Source organism: Loxodonta africana, chromosome 19, assembly GCF_030014295.1.
Source record: "Loxodonta africana isolate mLoxAfr1 chromosome 19, mLoxAfr1.hap2, whole genome shotgun sequence".
Taxonomy (NCBI): domain Eukaryota; kingdom Metazoa; phylum Chordata; class Mammalia; order Proboscidea; family Elephantidae; genus Loxodonta; species Loxodonta africana.
This window is the reverse complement of record NC_087360.1, coordinates 61,723,303-61,745,939: the sequence shown is the minus strand read 5'-3', so window position 1 is coordinate 61,745,939 and position 22,637 is coordinate 61,723,303. Positions and strand designations below refer to the sequence as shown.

At 37.8% G+C, this 22,637-nt stretch overlaps 2 protein-coding genes across 2 annotated transcripts in view; both read left to right on the top strand.

Annotated features, from left to right (window-relative positions):
- Positions 1–2,387, top strand: part of ADAM9 (ADAM metallopeptidase domain 9) — a 125,268-nt gene extending 122,881 nt beyond the window's left edge. Inside the window, exon 22 of the mRNA XM_003412518.4 lies at positions 2,293–2,387. Coding sequence (XP_003412566.1) covers positions 2,293–2,386 — 94 coding nt within the window. The 3' untranslated portion in view covers position 2,387. The remainder of the gene's footprint in view (positions 1–2,292) is intronic.
- A 7,019-nt stretch (positions 2,388–9,406) lies between these two features.
- ADAM32 (ADAM metallopeptidase domain 32) overlaps positions 9,407–22,637 on the top strand; it is a 152,739-nt gene continuing 139,508 nt past the window's right edge. The window contains exon 1 of the mRNA XM_064271941.1: positions 9,407–9,496. Within this exon, the coding sequence (XP_064128011.1) occupies positions 9,439–9,496 (58 nt within the window). The 5' untranslated portion in view covers positions 9,407–9,438. The remainder of the gene's footprint in view (positions 9,497–22,637) is intronic.

Sequence of the window (22,637 nt, the reverse complement as noted above, 5' to 3'; positions counted from 1 at the left end):
TTTTAGGCAAGGTATTTATTGCCAACAGTTTAGAGATCGCTATCTGAACAAAGGATTTTGAGGACCTCTCATATAAGTTAGTCATATTAGTACAATGTGAAAATGAAACTTAAGGAAGCTTGAGTGAGACATACATTTAACTGCTGCTGCAGCCTTTGGTGTGCGTAAATTTCCGAAGCAAGAGTCTTTAAAATAACCAGAATGGGAAATCAGGTGGTTTGAACCAGACTTCCCATTGAGAACAGCTAGAAAATCTAGACAATATAAGAAAATGTGTGTTTGAAGGCAATGGAGAGCTACCAAGAAAGGGAAGAATTATGGGGCTAAGGTCCAGAACAGGAAGGAAACCCAAAGGTAAGCCCACCTTTTGGGGCCATTTTTCTGTCCTCAATGCATCTCCCTGTTCTGAAAGTGACAACTGAGTGGGTAGGAAGCTAAGGAGAGCCTTCAACAAGCACACAGAGCAGAGGAGGCAAAAATTGGAATCTTGCAAAAGAGAAGGTACCTTGACAGACATCTCAGACTTTGTGTTGGGACCCAGGGATAAAGATAAACTAGAGCCTTAACTTATTTCTACAATTTTTCATTGACTCTCAATCAAAAAAGCCAGGCATGTAAGAAAAGAAAATGGAACTAAAACCAAGAAAAACAACAGATCATAGACATAGACTCGGAGGGCATCTAGTTACTAGAGTTATCAGACATGGACTTAAAGTAACTATGATAAATATATCTAGGGAATTAAAAGTTGAGATTGGGAATTTTAGCAAAGGACCATTTTTGTTGTTGTTAGGTACTGTCAAGTTAGTTTTGACTCATAGCAACCCTGTGTACAACAAAATGAAACACTGCCCTGTCTTGTGCTGTCCTCACAATCGTTGTTGTGCTTGAGCCCATTGTTGTAGCCACTGTGTCAGTCCATCTTGCAGAGGACTAGAAACTATAAAAAAATTACATGGAAATTCCAAAACTGAAAAATATAAGAGGTGAAATTAATGACTCAATGAATGGGTTTAAAATCAGCAGGAAAGAAAATTTATTACACTACATGTTGCATCACGTAAAATGTACCCCCCAAAACAAAACAAAACGAGCCCTTCAAATTACAACTGGATTGCAACACTGAGAAATATTCTCATATATAATCTTTATTATGCAGTAACAGTACCTTGAAATCCAACTGAGGGTCAAGAGAAGAATACATAAATTGTGAGACAAATATTCACCAAGTAGTGTACTAGTGTATTATTGGAGTAGAGGAGGGGTCTATCTATGGAAAATAGTGCCTATGGCAATAAGTTTTAAGTTGCTGAATGATCTCTCACAGCTGGTAGTGGAAACTGTGATGGCCACCTGAAGCTCCTCATTAGTGCCCTCCTCAAGCGGCACTAAAGATGCGTGCCCAGCCTGCCATACCTTAGTTACACCTCTTGAGTAGCGATATACTCAAATTGGATGAAAAGGTTTATGAAGGTGTCCATAGTTAAAGTATGAGGATTAAGATGGACAGGTGTAGAAGTAATAGCAAATTTGATTTTCAGACTGGATATTATGATTGAGGTTAGATGGAAGTTTAGCTCTATATCTGTAAGCATAGAGGTGGGTTTATAATTAGCAATAATTTACTGCCCTTAAATTCTAACAGCACAAGAAGTACTTAATCCACTTAGTGTCCTGCATTTTTCTGTTATATTTCAGCTTTATAGTATCATGTGCTATTCTTTTTAAAAGTATAGGCAACAGCATCGTTGATACAGAGTAACATTTATTTAAAGTGGGAGGTAGTTATTCCATTTTAAGACTCCCATTGGAGCCCTTATTGTTGTAAAACTATTTCAAATGCCTTGTCAGGGAAGAATATCATGAATTCTAAAATCAAGGATTGTAGGTTACTGGTATTTACAGTACCAGTTAGAAACAAAATAGGAGCTATACAGGTCTGGTAACAAATGATAAATTAATGAATATTAATAGGAATAGGGAGCCCTGGTGGTACTGTGGTTAAGAGCTCAGCTGCCAACCAAAAAGTCGGCAGTTTGAATCCACCAGTGACTCCTTGGAAGCACTATGGGGCAGTTCTACTTCTGTAGGGTCACTATGAGTTGGGATTGAGTCCACGGCAAAGGCTTTGGTTTTTTGGGTTTAATATGAATAACGTATTAATAGTAATCTCAGAGTATCAAGTAGCCTCAACTATTGTCAAGGATGCTATGGATGGTGTTCTATATTAAATATGGCATTATTGCATTCGGTATTAACAAGCTATTAACTGTCTTTTTTCCCCCTTCACAGGCCACCTCCACCACAACCGAAAGTGTCACCTCAGGGAAATTTAATTCCTGCTCGTCCTGCTCCTGCACCGCCTTTGTATAGTTCTCTTACTTGATTTTTTCCCTTTCCTTTTGCTGATGTCTTCAGGGAACTGAGCTAATACTATTTTTATTTTCCTGATGTTTTCTTGATAAGCCTTTCTTCCTGCTGCAACCATGAATGAAAACAAAATACCACAAAAAAAGTGTTTACTAACACAGAAAAACAGGAACTAAGTAGTGGGAATTGAGAAATATAAGGAAATGCATTAAAGCCAGGGAATTTGGAAAATGTTTCCATTTCATCACTGAATAATCACTATTAGATGATCTATGAGGTTAGTACATGGATTCTGTTATTTTGAATATGTGATTGTAATGATTCTCAAATTAACTGTATTAGATTAAGTTTTGTCATTATGTGCTTAAATGTTATTCTGAGTTTTTGACTTTAGTTATTATTAATGTAGATTCTGGTTGAACAGGTGATAATCTAATACCTGTGAAAACACACTAATTAGCTGCCAATAATTAATATTTTCCATCTTGCATGGAGTAACAATCATCATTGTTATCTTCAGAAGATTGCACAAGAACCACAACTCTGATGTCATAATATTTTTTTAAAAGAATAAAAGACTCTAAAAGCATGTGTGTGTGTATTCACACACGCAGTTCTTAGCACCATTTTTATGGTCTTCAGCTATAGACAATGAATATTAGGGAAGTTAATTTAATATTAGAATTTCTATTATGAATCACGTTAAAGCATGGGATCCTTTTACAATAGCATAATTATTTTAAGTAAATTATAAGATTTAAGGTACGAAGTATTTAATAGAGCTAATCTGATATTCTGTTGATTCATGGCTATAATAAAGCAGGAAAAATTATACTACTTTAATCAGTTGAGCTGTTATAAAACCACTTAAGAATTTCATGAGCACTTTAAAATTAAGCCTAAAATCTGAATTTTCAAAGTTTGCAATTAATATCATTTAGAATGTTTACATTTACTAAGTGTGCTGGGTTATGTATTTGTTGTCACTAATATTTTCAAAGGAACTAGGCTGGAGGAAGGATGGAAGAAAAGATTTTCCTTGTTAGATAAGTACAAAAAAAGTTAGTGTGGTATCTGTGTTAAAAAAGGAATTGTTCCTATGGAAGAAATGATATGGACAATACAATTTTAAACTGTAAAATTTTTCATAACCTTTCATAGTAAAGTTTATTAACTGAATTTCATTAGTTTTTCAAAAAAATTGGTTTGTGTATATATACATATGCAAATATAACATTTACAATAAATAAATTACTTGAAATTATGTTTTGTGTCTCTCAGTAACTTCCTAAAGATTCAAGTATTTTTTGTTAAAACATTATTTCTTCTACATAAGATACTAGTTAAACTTTTACAGATATTACCTCACTAATTTTTCAGATTTATCCAAATTTTGCACAATGGATCTCTGTTTTTAAAGGAAAACAGATTAGTTTTGAAGAAGGCAGAATATTTCAGTTCTCTGAGGATAAACAGTTCATTGATCAGGTGCATATTAAAAATAATGAAAATCTCAAATGAAGCTCTCTTCATTTCAATTTAAATCTCTGAATGAATGCATATAAGAACAAAAACATTAATGCCTTTCACTCACATAACTTCAGTTTTTATGATTGTAGTGCATATCACTGAAATTTTACAGCCAGTAATAACTATGTAACTTAAAATTTTTCTTAGATAATTCCTTGGATCTTTGAATATTGAGAAAGTTTTTCTAAAAAAATTATTTGGTAGATCTGAAAATTTATATATATTTTATGTAGTTTTCACTTGTTTGTCCTTGATTTATTTCTGATTGCTATTGAAAATTGTAAAATTTCTTGGTCATGGATGCCATTTCAAAATCTGAAAGTAATAAAGGGTTCCTTCCATCTGCTGAAGATGTTTTCATAATCAAAGGTAAATTATATGTAATTTTGATACCACTGTTTGACTCTGTGCTTACAAACTTACCTTGTTCAGAACATAGCATTTTGCTTTTCTATCAAGGAAATGCCAGGAACTCTAACCACATGGATAAGCACAATCCAGGTTTTCTAAGCACAAATCAGATTTTATTAAATGCTGTAAGTATTTAATGAACCTCTATCATGTTGCAAGCACTACATTAGGTACTGTGATAAATAAGTGATGGAAAGGAAATGCTTCCTGCTGTTTAGAAGTGTAATATCTAGTTATGGAGAGAGCCATATACACAAGTAAATATAATGTAACATGTACTGTATTGAAGATTTAAACAGAAAAGTTTGAGGAGGGGGAAGAGCAAAGAAATGAGAGAACTAGATCTCTGTCGTTGAAAGTTGATGAGTCTGAGATAGCATGTACTCTAAAGAAGCTCTGGTGGTGAGAACCGTTTAGCACTTGAGGGCCGGTATGCTGGCGATTAGAATCCACCATCCACTCCATGGGACAAACACCTGGCAATATGCCTCCATCAAGATTCAAGCCAAGGAAACCCTATGGGGAGGTTCTACTCTGTCACACGGCTTTACTATGAGTCAGGACTGATTCAATGGCACCTAACAACAAGCATGTATTATAGTTATTCTTCCAGTTGCTGTTAAGCAAGGTGAAACCAGTGTCTGGCTCTACTGCTGCCTAGGAACAGTGTTAGTCTAGCAAATAGGGGCCTGCCAAAGACTACAAACAGCATCTCTATCTGTCACTCCCACTTCAGGCACCATCGGCTCAGCCAGATCATACAGCCCAGGTGGCAGAGCCACTTGTGTAGCAGCCTGTTGAAGAGCCTTGTCTTGTTCTGGGCACCACTCAAAACTAGCAGCTTTTTGAGTCACTTGATAAGTAGGCCAGAGTAGCACAGTCAAAGGAGGGGTATGTTGTCTCCAAAATCCAAAGATGCCCACTAGGCATTGTGCTTCCTTTTTAGTTGTGGAATGCCTGGATGCAATAACTTATCCTTCACTTTAGAAGGAGTATCTTGACATGCTCCACACCATTGGACCCCTAGAGATTTCACTGAGGTGGAAGGCACCTGAATTTTTATGGGGTTAATTTCCCACCCTCTAGCACACAGGTATTTTACCAATAAGTCTATAGTCATCGGCACTTCTTCCTTAGTAGGTCCTGTCAGCATTATGTCATTAATATAATGGACTAACGTGATGTCTTGTGGAAGGGAAAGGCCATCAAGTTCCCCTCAGACTAAATTATGACGCAGGGCTAAAGAGCTGCTATACCTCTGGAGTAGGACACTGAAGGTGTATTGCTGGTCTTGCCAGCTGAAGACAAACTGCTGCTGGTAGTCCTTATAAATGGGTAGGAAGAAAAAGGAGTTAGCTGGATCTGTAGCTGCATACCAGATACCAGGAGTGTATTAATTTGCTCAAGCAATGCACCCACATCTGGAACAGCAGCTGCAATTGAAGTCACAACCTGGTTATGTTTTTCATAATCCACTGTCATTCTCCAAGCTCCATCTGTTTTTTTCACAAGCCAGATAGGCGAGTTGAATGGGAATATGATGGGAATCATCACCCCTGCGTCCTTCAAGTCCTTGAAGGTGGCAGTAATCTCTGCAACCCCTCCAGGAGCACAGTATTGCTTTTGGTTTACTGTTTTCCTGGGTAGGGGCAGTTCTAGTGGCTTCCATTTGGCCTTTCCTATCATAGTGGCCTTTATTCACTGTGGGCATTTCACCAGTTGCTGAGTATATCTATTCCAGTTATCTGTTCCAGAACTGGGGAAATCACTACAGAATGGATTCGGGGATCCGCTGGATCTACTGTGAGATGGACATGAGCTAAGCCTCCATTAAAAACCTGATCTCCATATGCCTCCACTTTGACTGGTGGGCCACAGTGATGGTTTGGGTCTCCTGGAATTGGTGTCAGTTTTGAGCCATTATCTAGCAGTCCCTGAAAAGACAGATTATTTCCTTTTTCCCGATGATCAGTCACTCTTGTAAAAGGCAGTAGATCCCTTTGGGGAAGACTGGGAGAAAGATTAGCAGTATAAATTTTGGGGAGTGAGGGAGGCATTGCAATCTAGAAGGATAAGGCAATGTTCAGGAAGGGCAGAAGTCAGAGTGGCGAAAGCATTGGGGATAGGAAAAAATCGGCTGGGGTCTAAATTTAGAAAGTTTTAAATACTGTACTGAGGAACTTTCATCAAGGACATCATACATGAAGAAAGAGGCCATTGAAAAGACAGGAAAGAAAGAAAAGACCAAGATGGATGTCAGAGAAGACTCTGAAACTTGCTTACGAACTTCGAGCAGCTAAAGCAAAAGGAAGAAATGATGACGTAAAAGAACTGAACAAAGGATTTCACAGGGTGTCTCGAGGTGACAAAGTGAAGTATTATATGACGTGCAAACAGCTGGAGATAGAAAAGCAAAGGGGAAGGACACGCTCGGCGTTTCTCAAACTGAAAGAACTGAAGAAAAAATTCAATCCTCGAGTTGCAATAGTGAAGGATTCTATGGGGAAAATATCAAACAATGCAGAAGCATCAAAAGAAGATGGAAGGAATACACAGAGTCATTATACCAAAAAGAGTTAGTCGACATTCAACCATTTCAAGAGGTAGCATATGATCAGGAACTGACAATACTAAAGGAAGAAGTCCAAGCTGCTCTTAAGGCATTGGCGAAAAACAAGGCTCCAGGAATTGATGGAATATCAATTGAGATGTTTCAACAAACATGCAGCGTTGGAGGTGCTCACTCGTCTATGCCAAGAAATACGGAAGACAGCTTCCTGGCTGACTGACTGGAAGAGATCCATATTTATGCCTATTCCCAAGAAAGGTTATCCAACCAAATGCAGAAATTATAGAACAATATCATTAACATCACATGCAAGCAAAATTTTGCTGACGATCATTCAAAAATGGCTGCAGCAGTATATCATCATGGAACTGCCAGAAATTCAGGCCGGTTTCAGAAGAGGACGTGGACCCAGGGATATCATTGCTGATGTCAGATGCACCCTGGCTGAAAGCAGGGAATACCAGACAGATGTTTACCTGTGTTTTATTGAGTATGCAAAAGCATTCAACTGTGTGGGTCATAACAAATTATGGATAACATTGTGAAGAATGGGAATTCCAGAACACTTAATTGTGCTCATGAGGAACATTTACATAGATCAAGAGGCAGTTGTTCAGACAGAACAAGGGCATACTGATTGGTTAAACGCAGGAAAGGTGTGCGTCAGGGTTGTATCCTTTCACCATACCTGTTCAATCTGTATGCTGAACAGATAATGCGAGAACCTGGACTATGTGAAGAAGAACAGGGGATCAGGATTGGAGGAAGGCTCATTAACAATCTGTGTTATGCAGATGACACAACTTTGCTTGCTGAAACTGAAAAGGACTTGAAACACTAATGAAGATCAAAGACCACAGCCTTCAGTATGGATTGCACCTCAACATAAAGGAAACAAAAATCCTCACAACTGGACCAGTGAGCAACATCATGATAAACAGAAAAAATTGAAGTTGTCAAGGATTTCATTTTACTTGGATCCACAGTCAACATCCATCCAAGCAGCATTCAAGAAATCAAACGGTGCATATCGGGCAAATTTGCCCCAAAGGACCTCTTTAAAGCGTTGAAAAGCAAAGATGTCACCTTGAAGACTAAGGTGCGTCTGACCCAAGCCATGGTATTTTCAGTCACATCATATGCATGTGAAAGCTGGACAATGCATAAGGAAGACCGAAGAAAAATTGACGCCTTTGAATTGTGGAGCTGGCAAAGAACATTGAATATACATACCATGGACTGCCAAAAGAATGAACAAATCTGTCTTGGAAGAAGTACAACCAGAATGCTCCTTAGAAGCAAGGATGGCGAGACTACGTCTTATACATTTTGGAGAAGGACATCATACTTGGCAGAGTACAGGGTCAGCAGAAAAGACCCTCAGCAAGGTGGATTGACACAGTGGCTGTAACAATGAGCTCAAGCATAACAATGATTTTAAGGATGGCATAGGACCAGGCAGTGTTTAGTTCTGTTGTGCATAGGGTCTCTTTGAGTCAGAACCAGCTGGACAACACCACCACTGAGGATTTTGGCTACTAATTTTTTTTTAATTGGAAAATACCTAGTGTAATTATGGGCAAGAATCTGTCCATGTCATTCTCTACACAAATGAACACCTATTCAGTTGCACTAAGTTACTGAACAAGAGAATGACATGACATACATTTTAGCTAAGGGCCTGCAGAGAACCAGATGGATTGGAGGAAAAAGTAGACACAGTGTGGTTAAAAGGTGCATTTGGGCAGTGGGTGTAGAAATAGTTATATTAGGCTTTCTCCAAAAAAAAAATCAAAATTTACTCACTTTTCCCTTTCTTGGATTTTTTTCCCAAACCTGAGTAGTTTTTTTACTGTGTCAGAAACCCAGCCTTAGTAAATATAAATATATATGTATATTTGTGTGTATGTGTGTGTATATTTTTTAATTCAGAAGGTATTTGGCATTTCCCTTTTAAAGCGCAGAGGAAGGGTCTGAAGGTCCCTGGGTGGAGCAAATGGTTTGCACTTGGCTGGTAGCCAAAGATTTGGGGATTTGAAATCTCGGTGTAATAAAAGGCTTGGTGATCTGCTTCCGTAAAGACGACAGCCAAGAAAACCCTATGGAGCAGTCCTACTCTGTAGCACACGGGGTCGCAATGAGTCAGAATCAACTCCACAGTCTCAAGATAACAATGACAGAAAGTATCTGATACAAAGCAAGCACGATGAATGTATTAGTTCATTCAAATCCATCAGCACAAAGCGAAAGGTTTGTGGGGGACAACAACCGCGACAGAAGGAACTAGGGTGGTTGGATAACGCCAGAACAGCAGCCAACCGTCTGGCTAGGGTGGGTTTAGCGAACTGGCGTCCTGTTTCTAAGGCGGGCGCGCGTTGCGGGACGATCAGCAGCCCGGCGCTAACCACCACGGCGTGTGGAGAACACCGGCGCACCAACGCGCTCGGAGGCCGCGGAGCGACGGCCGCGCGTCTCCGGGGCTGACCGGCGGGGGCGCCCGACTCGAGCCGCCCAACGGTCGCCCTCTCAGTCCCCGCTCCGAGCCGCGAAGCCGCGCCATGTTCCGCCTAATGATGCTGCTCGCCGGGCCCGGTGGTTTGCTGGCAGCGAGACCCGGTAAGCCAACGGAGACCCCGTTACTCCGGCCAGGGGCAGAGGAAGGGTTTTCTTTTCCTTCTCTCAGCCCATCCCCGCTTCCGTCAAACTGCCCGACTCGACCCAAAGCCCCAGGTCCCGACCTCCTTTGGTCCCTCTTGCTCTGTCGCCTCGGAAACGAGGCCTCGTTTCGGTCTCTGTCGAGAAGAGATAATAATCACAACAGCAGTTATTATTATTTTAATAAGTCCGAGGACAAACTTCTTAGCCTCTGAATCCGAATTTTGGGCAGCCTCTCTGGAGCCCTGATGGGAGCTCGGCCGCTAACCAGAAAGTCAGCAGTTCGAATCCACCAGCTGCTTCTTGGAGATCCTATGGGGCAGTTCTACTCTGTCCTATAGGGTCGTTGTGAGCCCAAAGGTGGGGCTGTCACCCATTTCTCAAAACTCGGGGGGGGGGAAATTCTTGTACTCAAAATCTCCTCAGAAACATCTTGAACTCCACTCAAACACTAAGAAACTGACTTTCCTCAGTTGTTATTTGTTATAATGTAACTCGTACTGCAATACAAAAAATTCTGTCTGCTGTTCTGCAAAGAGGCACATTATGGGAGGAGACGAAGAACATGTACATTGAGTTCAAAATTTTAAAATATAGGAGAGATTTAGATGTAAGTAAAATTTTTATGTATTTTCTTATTTCCCTCCCTTTTTACACACTGTTTTGCATCTTGCCATCCCCAGTCAGTACCCTGAGGGTCTTCCCGCTCCCCCCGTATCAGCACAGTTTTCCATTGTTTGGAGGTACCACAATTTAATTAGCCAGTTCTCTTATTGATGGATTTTGGGTTATTTCTAATTTTTTTTTGCTAGTAACATACCATACACATTTAATGCAGTCATTCTCAAACTTTTTGAATTCAGAACATTTACAATTGAGATTCTCAAAGATCTTTTGTTTATGTGGGTTTATACCTATCATACTAGAAATTAAAATTGGGAGATTTTAAAATTTTTATTAATTAGAAAATAACAGTAATAGAGCTATTACAGGTTAACAAATAACACATTTTAAAAATAAAATAACTATTTTCCAAAACAAAACAAAATTAATAAGGAGAGTGCCATTGGTTCACATTTTTGGAAGTCTTTTTAATGTCTGGCTTAATAGAAGATAGCTAGATTCTCATATCTGCTTCTGCATTCGATCTGTTTGGATATGCCATTTCATTTGAAGTATATGAAGAAAACCGTGCCTATGTAATTGGAAAATGGAGAAGTGTTTTAATACCTTTTTCAGATAATTGTGGATATTCTTGATACTACACGAAAACTTGACTAATGGTAAATATTAGTTGCAATGTAGAATCTCAACCTATGTCAATAAACTTTTCTTAATGCGCTGCTTTAAAGTCCATCACTCTGTCTTACACTTTGAATGGATCTTTTACCCATGCATGGTTTTGAAACATCATTCATTGGTCTTGTGGAACACTTATGCTCACTGAGCTACGCGGATTTTCCAAACATTGACATATTTCATTATAATGCATTAAAAAAATCACATTTGTCAATTTCACTACTGATCTCATCAGAAGAGTCTTTGAATGAGAGCAAGTTTTCAAGCTCATAGTGGCAATGTTTTCCAAAATTCAAATTTTCAGGTGAAAGCAATAAATATTTTCAATTGTTTTCCCTGAAGTGACAAGCTTACTTTGTTCATTTTTCAGCCCAAGTCTGAATAACCATAGTTTGTCTGTCAGTCTTTGTTTCAAAGAAAAATGGCGTTCCATGAAAAAAGTGAATAGTTCAGTTCACAACTCAAATAATCATACAACCGCTTTTCCTAGAGACCGCCACTTTTGTATGCAATAGAGAGGCTTTATGTGTACTCCCCATTTCATGTACTTAAGGGTCAAAATTTAATAGAATTAATCTTATCCTGCTTCATCAAGAACATTTAAAAGTAAAACTGGCTTTTATTTATGTATTTATTTATTTCCACTTGTGTCTGGCAGTGAGGAATACAATGACTGGCAGTATAGTTGGTTTCCATTGCTTTAATCATACTAAGGCTCTGACAGTTTTTACCAATGTTGCTCCTGTACCATCTGTACTGATGTGAACACAGTGAAAATGTCAAATAAATTCTTGGCGGTATTATGAAAATTGTTTTGACCTTGTGGACCTTGGAATCTTGTGAGAGGCTCTTGGGGGCCCCAGGGATCTGTGGATCATACTTGGAGAACCACTACTGTAATGAATGATATTATGCCTGTATCATTTTACACATGTGTATATTGGAGAATAAATTCCCAGAAATAAAATTGCTGGATAAAAGGATATGCATTTGTAATTTTGATAGTTATTGACCATCTTTAGCATGATCCTTGGCTCCTCTCTTCCTCTCATACCCAACATCCAATCTCTTAGAAAATCCTAGTTCAGCTGTACCTTCAAAATATATCCAGAATCTGATCACATTATGCCACATCCGTAGCCACTGCTACCACTCTGATCCAAGCCACCACTGCCTCTCTCCTGGATTATTGCTGCAATTGCTTCTTAATTGGTAGCCTTGCTTTTGTCCTAGTGCTCCTTATCTATTTTCAACCCAGCAGCCAGAGTGCTCCTATAAAATGTATTCTCAAACCCTCCAATGGCATTTCAAATGAAAGTTAAAAACCTAAGTTCTTACAAAGTCTTAGAAGACCTTAGACAATCTTCTTTACCCTCCTGTTCTCTCTTGACCCATCTCCTCATATTCTTCTTGCTCATTAGAATACTGGCTTGGCCTCTGCTATTCTTGGGAACATGAATACAGTTGGAAGAATACAGTTGGACCCTACTTTTGACCTGCCTAACCAAATCAAACCAAACCTGTTGCCGTTGAGTTGATTCCTACTCACAGCGACCCTATAAGACAGGGTAGAACTGCCCTATAGGATTTCCAAGGAGCAGCTGCTGGATTCTAACTGCTGACTTTTGGTTGGCAGCCAAGCTCTTAACCTGTTCACCACTTTGGCTCCTGGACCTATCTAGGTCTCCTTTAATTTTTTTCAGCAGTGTTTTATAGTTTTCAATGTACAAGTCATTCACCTCCTAGGTTAAATTGAATCCTATTTTATTCTTTTAAATGCTGTTATAAATGGAATTGTTTTCTTAATTTCCTTTTTGGATTGTTCATTGCTGGTATATACAAACACAACTGATGGTTTTGTGTTGTTCTTGTACCTGATATTTTGCTGAATTTGTTTATTAATTCTAGTAACTTTTTTGTGGAATCTTTGGGATTTTCTATATATAGGATCATGTCAGCTGTGAATAGAAATAGTTTTACTTCTTCTTTCCAGTTTGGATGACTTGTATTTTCTCTCTTTCTTTTTACCCTAATTGCTCTGCCAGTACAATGTGGAATTACTCATTGCTGTAGAGTTGATTCCGACTCATAGCGAAGTGGAATAGCAGTGATGAAAAAAAAAGCATCCTTGTCTTGTTCCTGGTCTTAGTTTTCAACATTGAGTGTGATGTTAGCTCTGGATTTTTTTTTGTAAATGTCCTTTATCATGCTGAGAATTTTCCCTTCTATTCCTAGTATGCTGAGTGTTTTTATCATGAGAGGGTATTGATTTTGTCAAATGCCTTTTTCTCATCAATTGAGATGATCATTAGTTTTTTTCTCCCTTCTATTAATGTAGTCCCAATACCATTTTTTTAAAAATCCACCTTCCTCCTAGGACTTGAGATGTCCCCATTATTGTATATGAAATTCTCATATATATTTGGGTCTATTTCTCAACTTTGTATTGTTCCATTGACCTGTTTATCTATGTGACGGTGCCATGCTATTTGAATTATTAAGGCTTTATAATAGACTGAAGTATTTTTAAACACTTTTTTTTTTTAAAGTATAGCATTCATAGGAAAAGTGCATCAATCATATATATACAACTTAATGCATTTTCACAAACTGAAAACATCAGCACTAGATCAAGAACTGAACATTACCAACACCCCCAGAAGCCACCCTTGTGCCCGCTTCCAATTGTGATCCCCTTCAAGGGTAATCGCTTTCCTGACTTAACACTATGGCTTAGTTTTGTCTGTCTTTGAGCTTTATATAAATGGCATTATACTGAATGTGTACTTTTTGTGTCTTCTTTCACGCAAAGTTATATTTAGTAGGACTTGTCCATATCGCTGCATGCAGTGTAGCTTGGTTTTTCTTGTTACTGTATGACATTTCATAGGTTTCATTGCACTTTATTTATTCCACTTATGATGGGTGTTTGGCTAACAGCTAGTATGAGCTGTTGCCAATAGAGCTGTTATGAAATTCTTGTATTATGTCTTTAGCAGATGTTTCTCCTAGATATATATACCTAGGTGTGGAATTTCTATGTCTTCTCATTGTTATGTGCGTTCGAGTTGATTCCGGCTCATAGTGACCCAATAGGACAGAGTATAGAACTGCCTCATAGGGTTTCCAAGGAGTGGCTGGTGGATTCAATTTTTTGGTTAGCAGCTGATCTCTTAACCACTGCACCACCAGGACTCCATATGTCATAGAGTTTTATGCATTTTTTTTATAGACATTATGCCGTTTTGTTTTGTATTTGCTCTTCAACCTAAGAGTAGTTCCAGGGAGCTTTTAAAAATACCCAAGGGGAAGAGCTTTTAGGTTTTCCCCTTCTCTGCTTTTTCTCCATAGCAACTATCACCACTGCTGTCACTTCTGTAAAGATTTACAGCCTTGGAAACCCTATGGGGCCGTGAGATGAAATCGACTCCATGGCAGTGGGTTTGATTTTGGATTTTTAAGAGAATTTTTAAATATTGCATTTTCTAATTGTTTATTGCTAGCATAGAAATGCAGTTGATTTTTGTATATAGATCTTATACCTGCAGCCATGTTAAGCTTAATGTTGATAATAAGCTGTTTGATTTTTCTCTATGAACAATAATATTGTATTTGAGTAATAACTCTTTAGTTGTTTTCTTTCCAGTCCTTTTTTATTTCCTGCTTTTTCTTGTCTCACTTTCCTGACAAGGACTAGTTCAATGTTAAATAGAGATGATGACCAGCATCTTGCCAGAGGTTTTGGTAAATATTCTTTGCTAGGAGTTTCTTTGTTTTATTTTTCTCCTTTAAATAGTTAGTAGTATTGAATTATATCGAACGCTTTATGTGGTAAATTCTACTAATATATTTTCTAATTTAAACCACGCTTGCATTCCTGAAATGAACTTGCTTTGTCAGATTTAAGAAAAATACTGGATTTGTCTTGCTAATATTTGGTATAGTAATTTTACCTCTATGTTCATAAGTGGGATTGGTCTTAGATGTCTTTTCTCAAATTCTCCTTGATTGTTTTGGCGTCATAGATTTACTAACGTTAAATTGTTAGAGTTAATTGGAGAGCTTCCCCTTTTTTTCTGTTCTGTAGAATATTTTCTACAAGGTAGGAATTATCTTTTTCTAGAATATTTGGTAAAATTGGTGATTTGTGTGTGTCTGTGTGCATGAGCGTGTATGTATGTATACTTTAAAATTACCATTTCATAGTCTTTAATGATTTAATACTATTCAGGCTTATATTTCTTCTTGAGACTGATGATTTTTATAAAAGTGATCATTTTTCTCTCATTTTAAACTTCTAACAAAATTTTTAATAAATTATCTTATTTTTAACTATTTGCTGAATCTGTAGTTATATTCCCCAATTCATTCTAATATTTTTTATTGTTTTTCTCTTTTTTGACTTAATCAACATTTTGTGTCTATCAGTATTTTCAAACAGCCAGCTTTTGGTATTGTCTCCCTCTCCCTTTTATCTTTGTTGTGTATTTCAGTAAAATCTATTCTCTTCTTGATTTCCTTTCTGCTCTCCTAGGTTTTACCCCGGGTTTATTTATTTATTTAAAAAAAAATTTTTTTTTTTTAACTTCCGTTGAGTTCGTTTAAGGCTATAAATTTCCTGTATAAGTGCTACATTGATTTTATCCTCTTAAGTTTTATATGTAGAATTTTGATTATTGTTTTATTCTAAATACTTTTTGTTTTCCATCATGATTTGTCTTTGACTCTTGAGTTACTTAGAAATGTACTTTAAACTTTCCAATTGTATGGGTATTAACATTTTTTTAAATGTATTTTTCTCTTTTTCTGTGGGTTTTGTAAGTTTTGTTGTGTAGAATTTTGATTGTTTTGTTCTAAATATTTTCCATTTTTCACTTTTGTCTTTGACTCTTAAAGTACTTAGAAATGTATTTAAAAAATTTCTAATGTGTGAGGATTTTAAAGTTTTAAAAAATTTTTGATTTCTAAGTTATGTATTTTTTTCTTTCTAATTTAACATTATTTCTGGTGAAAATATGTACAGCAAAACCTGCTCCATTCCACAGTTTCTAGACATAATGATCAGTGACATTAGTTCAGGGGCCTGTCTATGGAAAATAGCGCCTATGGCAATTAGTTTTAAATTGCTGGACGATCTCTCACAGCTGACAGTGGAAACTACAATGGCCAATAGAAACTGCTCATTAGCAGCCCTCCTCAAGTGGCACCCAGGGCGCATGTCCTATCTGCCATATGTTAGTTATGCCTCTGCATTAGTTATGTTTTTCACATGTGTCAACATTCTCGTTATTTCTGTTCTGTTTCACTTCCATTTACTTAATCTCCCTGCCTCCCAAACTTCTCATCTATGCTTCAGTGTAACTGTTGACACTTTTGTTTTTATATATTTGTAAATGTGGATAAATTTATAAATATATATAAAAGAATATATTTTAAATGTGATAATCAAGGGTGACAACCTTTACTCTTTGGGCTAAACTGTTACTCAGTTTAAAGGTGACTTCAGAGCATAGTGTTGATTCAGTGTTTGACGAGCAACTCAGGGCAATAGTCTCAGGGACTCCTCCAGCCTTAATAGGTCCAGTAAGTCTGTATTCTTTAAGAATTTGAAGTTCCATTCCACATTTTTCTCTCTTTTTATCAGAATTTTTCTGTTGTGTCCCTGATCAGAGCTTTCAGTAGTGGTAGCCGGGCATCATCTAGTTCTTCTGGTCTCAGGGTGGAGGTGGTAGTGGTTCATGTAGACAGTCTTGTAGTTGAGTTCCTCCTCTAATTCCTTGATATCCTTCTTTCTCTCTCTTTTTTTCCAGAAGAATAAAGACCAATGGTTGTATCTTAGATGGCTGCTTATAACCTTTTAAGACTCCAGACATCACTCACTATACTGGCAGGGAGAACATAAACTTTAAGAACTGTATTATGCCAATTATGCCATATAAAGTTAATTAGTTTTTCCATCTCGTTAAAGGATGCTGTTGGTATTTGGATTGGGATTGTATCATATTTGTAGATAGCTTTTTTTTTGGGGGTAGAATTGACATTTTCACAATGATAAGTCTACCTATCCATGAGCATGGTATGTTTTTCCATTTATGTAGGTCTTTTTTGGTTTCTTGCAGTAGTGTTTTGTAGTTTTGTTTGTGTTTTGTAGTTTTTACATCCCTGATTAGATTTATTCCAAAGTATTTTATTTTTTTAGGGGCTATTATAAATAAATAAGAGAAAAAAATTTTTTTTTTATTATAAATAGTATTGCTCTCCTGATTCCTTTTGCATAGTTCTCTTTATTGTTGTATAGGAATCCAACTGATTTTTGTATGTTTATCTTATATCCTGTTACTCTGCTGAATCTATTAGTTTCAGTAGTTTCCTTGTGTAGTCTTTTGGGTTAACTATGTATAGTATACACAAATAGGGATAGTTTTACTTCTTCCTTATCAATTTGGATGCCCTTTATTTCTTTTTCTTGCGTTATTGGTCTAGCTAGGACTTTCAGCACAGTGTTAAATAGGAGTGATGATAAAGGGCATCCTTGTCTTGTTCCTTTTTTTCAGGGGACATGTTTTCAGCCTTTCTCCATTAAGAATGATCTTGGCTGTTGATTTTGTATAGATGCCCTTTATTATGTTGAGGAATTTTCCTTCTGTACCTATTTTATTGAGAGTTCTTATCAGGACTGGGTATTGGACTTCATCGAATGCCTTTTCTGCATAGATTGAGATGATCATGTGATTCTTTTGTTTTATTTATGTGTTGAGCCATCCATGCATACCTGGTATGAACCCCACTTGGTCATGGTATATTATTTTTTTATGTGATGTTGAATTCTATTAGCTAGAATTTTGTTGAGAATTTTTGCATCTATATTGATGAGAGATATTGGTGTGTAATTTTGTTTTGTAGTGTCTTTGCCTGGTTTTGGTATCAGGGTTATGCTAGCTTCATAGAATGAATTTGGAAGTATGCTTTTCTATGTTCTGAGATAGTTTGAGTAGTACTAGTGTGAGGTTTCTCTGAATGTTTGGTAGAATTCTTCAGTGAAGCCATCTGGGCCAAGACTTTTTTTTGTTTGGAGTTTTTTTTTATCTTTTATTACCGTTTCAGTTTCCTCTTTTGTTATGGGTCTGTTCGGGTTTCTATCTCAGTTTGTGTTAGTTCAGGTAGGTAGTGTGTTTCTAGAAATTTGTCCATTTCCTCTAGGTTTTCAACTTTGCTGGAGTATAGTTTTTCGTAGTAATCTGTTATGGTCCTTTTTATTTCATTTGGGTCTGTTGTAATGTCTACCATTTCATTTTTTATTAGGAATATTTGCTTCCTCTCCTGTTTTTGTTTTGTCAGTTTGGCCAGTGATTTATCAATGTTGTTGATCCTTTCAAAGAACCAACTTTTAGTTTTGCTGATTCTTTCTATTGTTTTTCTATTCTCTATTTTATTTATTTCTCTTCTAATCTTTATTATTTCCTTTCTTCTGGTGGCTGTGGGCTTCTTTTGCTGTTCTCTTTCTATTTGTTTTAGTTATATACCTAGTGTTTTGCTTTTGTCCTTTCTTTTTTGATGTGTGCATCTGTTGCTATAAATTGACCTCTGAGCACTCCCCTTGCTGTGTCCCAAAGGTTTTGGTACGGTGTATTTTTCATTCTCGTTTGTTTCTAGGAATTTTTTTAATTTCATTTTTGATTTCTTCTATTACCCAGTGGTTTTTAAGCAAGGTGTTATTCAGTTGCCATGTATTTGATTTTTTCCCCCTTTTTGTTCCTGTTATTAATTTCTACTTTTATGGCATTGTGATCAGAGAAGACGCTTTGTATTATCTCAGTGTATTGGATTTTGCTGAAGGTTGTTTTGCAGCCTAAGATGTCTATTCTAGAGAATATTCCATGTTCATTGGAAAGGAAGGTATACTTTGCTGCTTTAGGTGGTGTGTTCTCTATATGTCTATGAGGTCAAGTTGGTTGATCGTAGTAGTCTTTAGATCTTCTGTATGTTTGTTGAATTTCTTTCTAGATGTCCTATCCTGGCATGGATTGAATTGTGTCCCCCAGATATGTCAACCTGGTTAGGCCATGATTCCCAGTATTGTGTGGTTGTCCTCCAGTTTGTGGTTGTAATTTTATGTTAAAGAGGATTAGGGTGGGATTGTAACACTCTTACTAAGGTCATATCCCTGATCCAATGTAAAGGAAGTTTCCCTGGTGTGTGGCCTGCACCACCTTTTATCTTATAAGAGATGAAAGGAAAGGGGAGGCAAGCAGAGAGTGGGGGACCTCATACCACCAAGAAAGCAGTGCTGGGAGCAGGGTGTGTCCTTTGGACCTGGGGTTCCTGCACAGAGAAGCTCCTAGTCCAGGAGAATATTGATGACAAGGAACTTCCTCCAGAGCCAACAGAGAAAGCCTTCCCGTCAGGCTAGCACACTGAATTTGGACTTGTAGCCTACTAGACTGTGAGAGAATAAATTTCTCTTTGTCGAAACTATCCACTTGAAGTATTTCTGTTACAGCAGCACTAGATGACTAAGACAATCTTTTATTGAGAGTGGTATGTTGAAGTCTCCCACTAATTATTGTGGGAACTGTCAGTTTCTCTTTTCAGTGCTCTTAGGGTTTGTTTTATGTATTTTAGAGCCTTGTCATTGGGTGTGTAGGTATTTATTACGGTTATGTCCTCATGGTGGATTGTCCTTTTAACCATTATATAATGTCCTTCCTTGTCTTTTATGGTGGATTTTGTTTTAAAGTCCATTTTATCTGCGATTAGTATTGCCACTTTACTCTTTTTTGGTTGCTGTTTGATATATTTTTTTCATCCTTTGATTTTTAATATATTTATGTCTTTGTTTCTAAGGTGTGTCTTTTGTAGACAACATATTGATGAGTCCTGTTTTTTATCCATTCTGTCACTCTCTATCTTTTTATGAGAGCATTTAAGCCATTTGTGTTCAGTGTGATTATCAATAGGTGTGAGTTTATTGTTATCATTTTGTAGCGCTTTTTTTTTTGTGGTGCTGATGTTTTCTTTGTTCCTCTTACTTTCCTGTGCTGAATTCTTTTTGTTTGTGGATTTTTTTTTTTTTGCTTTTTTTTCCTTGCTTTTGTAGATTTTGTGTTTTTCTTCTTTATTTTGATGAATGGGTTCATTAACTTTCTTTGTGTTTACTTTGAAATTTACCCTTATCTTCCTAAGTTTGAACCAGTTTTTTATTACTTGATTTTGCCTTGACTTCCTCTTCATTTGAAAATTCTGTACCTACTCTGTTTATTCCCTCTTTTATTGTCCTGGCATTGTTGTTATTTATAGATTGACATCTCTTGTTCCCTGTTGTAAGTCTTTTAGCTTTGTTTTATCCTTAAGGGTTCATTACCTAGGTTGATACCTGGCTGATGCTGTCCTGTGTCCTAGATTCAGGGTGTTGTCTAATGTTGTTTGTTCTCTAACCGAAGGATTCCTGTTAATTCTTGTAGGTTTGGTTTGGTTTTTACATATTCCCTTAATTTCTGTTTATCTGGAAATGTTTTAATTTTGTGATCATATTTATGCGAGAGTTTTACCAGATATATTATTTTTGATTGGCAGTTTTTTTCTTTCAAGGTTTTATATATGTCATCCCATTGCCTTTTTACCTACATGGTTTCTGCTGAGTAATCGGAGTTTAGTCTTATTGTTTCTCCTTGGTATGTGACTTTTTGTTTTTCTCGAGCTGCTCTCAGGATTATTCCTTTGTCTTTGGTTTTGGTGAGTGTGACTATGATATGTCTTGGTGACTTTTTTGGGAGTCTATCCTATATGGGGTTCATTGAGCTTCTTGGATGGTCAGCTTTTTATCTTTCATGATATTAGAGAAGATTTCTATCTGCATATCTTCAATGATCCTCTCTGTGTTTTCCATTTTGCCCCCCTGTTCTAGAACTCCAATCACATGCAGGTTTTTGTTCTTGATTGTATCCCACATCATTCTCAGGCTTTTTCATTCTTTTCGCTGGTTTTTCCTCAAACAAAGTGGTATCCAAGGATTTGTCTTCAGTTTTGCTGATCCTGTCTTCCATCTTTTCAAATCTGCTCCTAAAACCTTCTATGGCACTGTTCATTTCTGAGATCTTATTTATCTTTTGGATTTCTAATTGCTGTTTTTGTGTGATTTCTAGTTGTTTATTTTCACATTTTGCTCCTGTATTATTTTCCTGAATTATTCCATTGCTTTGCCTGTGTTTTCCTTGATTTTGCCTGTATTTTCCATGATTTTGCCTATTTTTTCCTTATTTTTGTCTGTGTTTTTCTTCATCTCTTTCATAATCTCTTGGAGAGCCCTGAATGTTAGAGTTTTGAATTCCCTATCAGGTAGTTCCAGTGTCTTTTCTTCCAGCAGAAGGTCATCTGGTGTCTTATATTGATCGCTTACTGAAACTATCCTGTTCTTTTTTTTTTTTTTAAATATATTTTGATATTGTGTGCTGTCTCTGGGACATTCAGGAATTATTTCTTCATTTATTGACTGTAGATTTGTTTCATCCTGCTTTTTTGGTTTTGGTTATGTCTGGGCAAATGGGCCGGGGATGTGTTGTTTTCTCATCTGTGGGCACAGTAGTTCTCACCACCTTGTCCAGGTGGGCAATGGCAGTCACTCAGCTATGGTGCAGCAGGGCAGGTCACATGGGAGGGAGGGGTGTGGGTGGGTCATTTACAGCACAAATTGGGGCTGGTGGGGTGGGGCTGGGGAGCAATGTGGAGTGGGCTTCAGGGTTCTGGGGGTCTGTACCGATGCAACTCAGGGGTGCATCTCTTGGCACGTGGTTCGGATAGGCAGGATGTAATGTGTGGCACTAACTAGGTGAAAGAAGAGAGAGATGCAAGAGAAACAGAAGCAAAAAAGAAGAAAGTAAATAGAATGGCAGTGTGGTGGGATTCAGCAGGTGGGGGTGAAGCAGATCCAGGGAGGCCGTGTGCTAGTGGCTGTCTAGCTAAACAGCGCAACATGACCCTTTGAGAAGGGGTGGGGATGGTGCACAGGGCTAGGTGGGTGGGAGAATGAAAAGGAAGGAAGGGATAGAGGGAGAAGAAACAAAAAAACGAAAACATATATGGCACTGAAGGAGCTGGCCAGTGGAGGTAATGGACCTGGGGAGGCTGTGTGCTGGTGGTTCTCTACCCAGGTGGTGTGGCACAGCACCTTGAAAAGGGGCAGGGACAGCACACGGGGCTGGATGGGTGGGAAAAAGGAAAAGAAGGAAAGGAGAGAGAGAAAAGAAAAGAAAATGGCACTGAGGGAGCTGGCCAGTGGGGATGGTATGGAACTGGGGGGGCCATGCTGTTGGCTTTGTAGCCAAGCGGTACAACATGGCCTGTTGAGAAGGGGTGAGGATAGTGCACGGGGCTAGCTGGGTGGGAGAAAGAAAGAAAGGAAAGAAAGGAGAGAGAAGGAAGAAACAAAAAAAGCCAAAGGAAAAAAAATATATGTATAGTGCTGGAGAAATTGGCCATTGGGGGTGGGGTGGACCTGGGTGGCAGTGAGCTGGTGTCTCTCTGGCTGAGTGACTGTGGCCAGTTGGAAAGTGGTGAAGGTTGCATAGAGGGAAAAAGGGTGGGGGGTGGGAAAGCATATATCCCTGGCTACCAGGTGCTCTGTCTCCTTTTGGGAGCTCTGTGAAGTTTTCTTCCCATACTCCCTGTCCACAGTCATTGGTAGTCTGAGATGGTGAATCCATGCTGTGTTAGCTGGCAGAGGACCTCCACTCTGTTGCTCTCCTCGTTCTCTGTTCTCTGTCAGTTTCTTGTTCCATTTGGTGTCTGATTAAGTTCCTTATTCCTT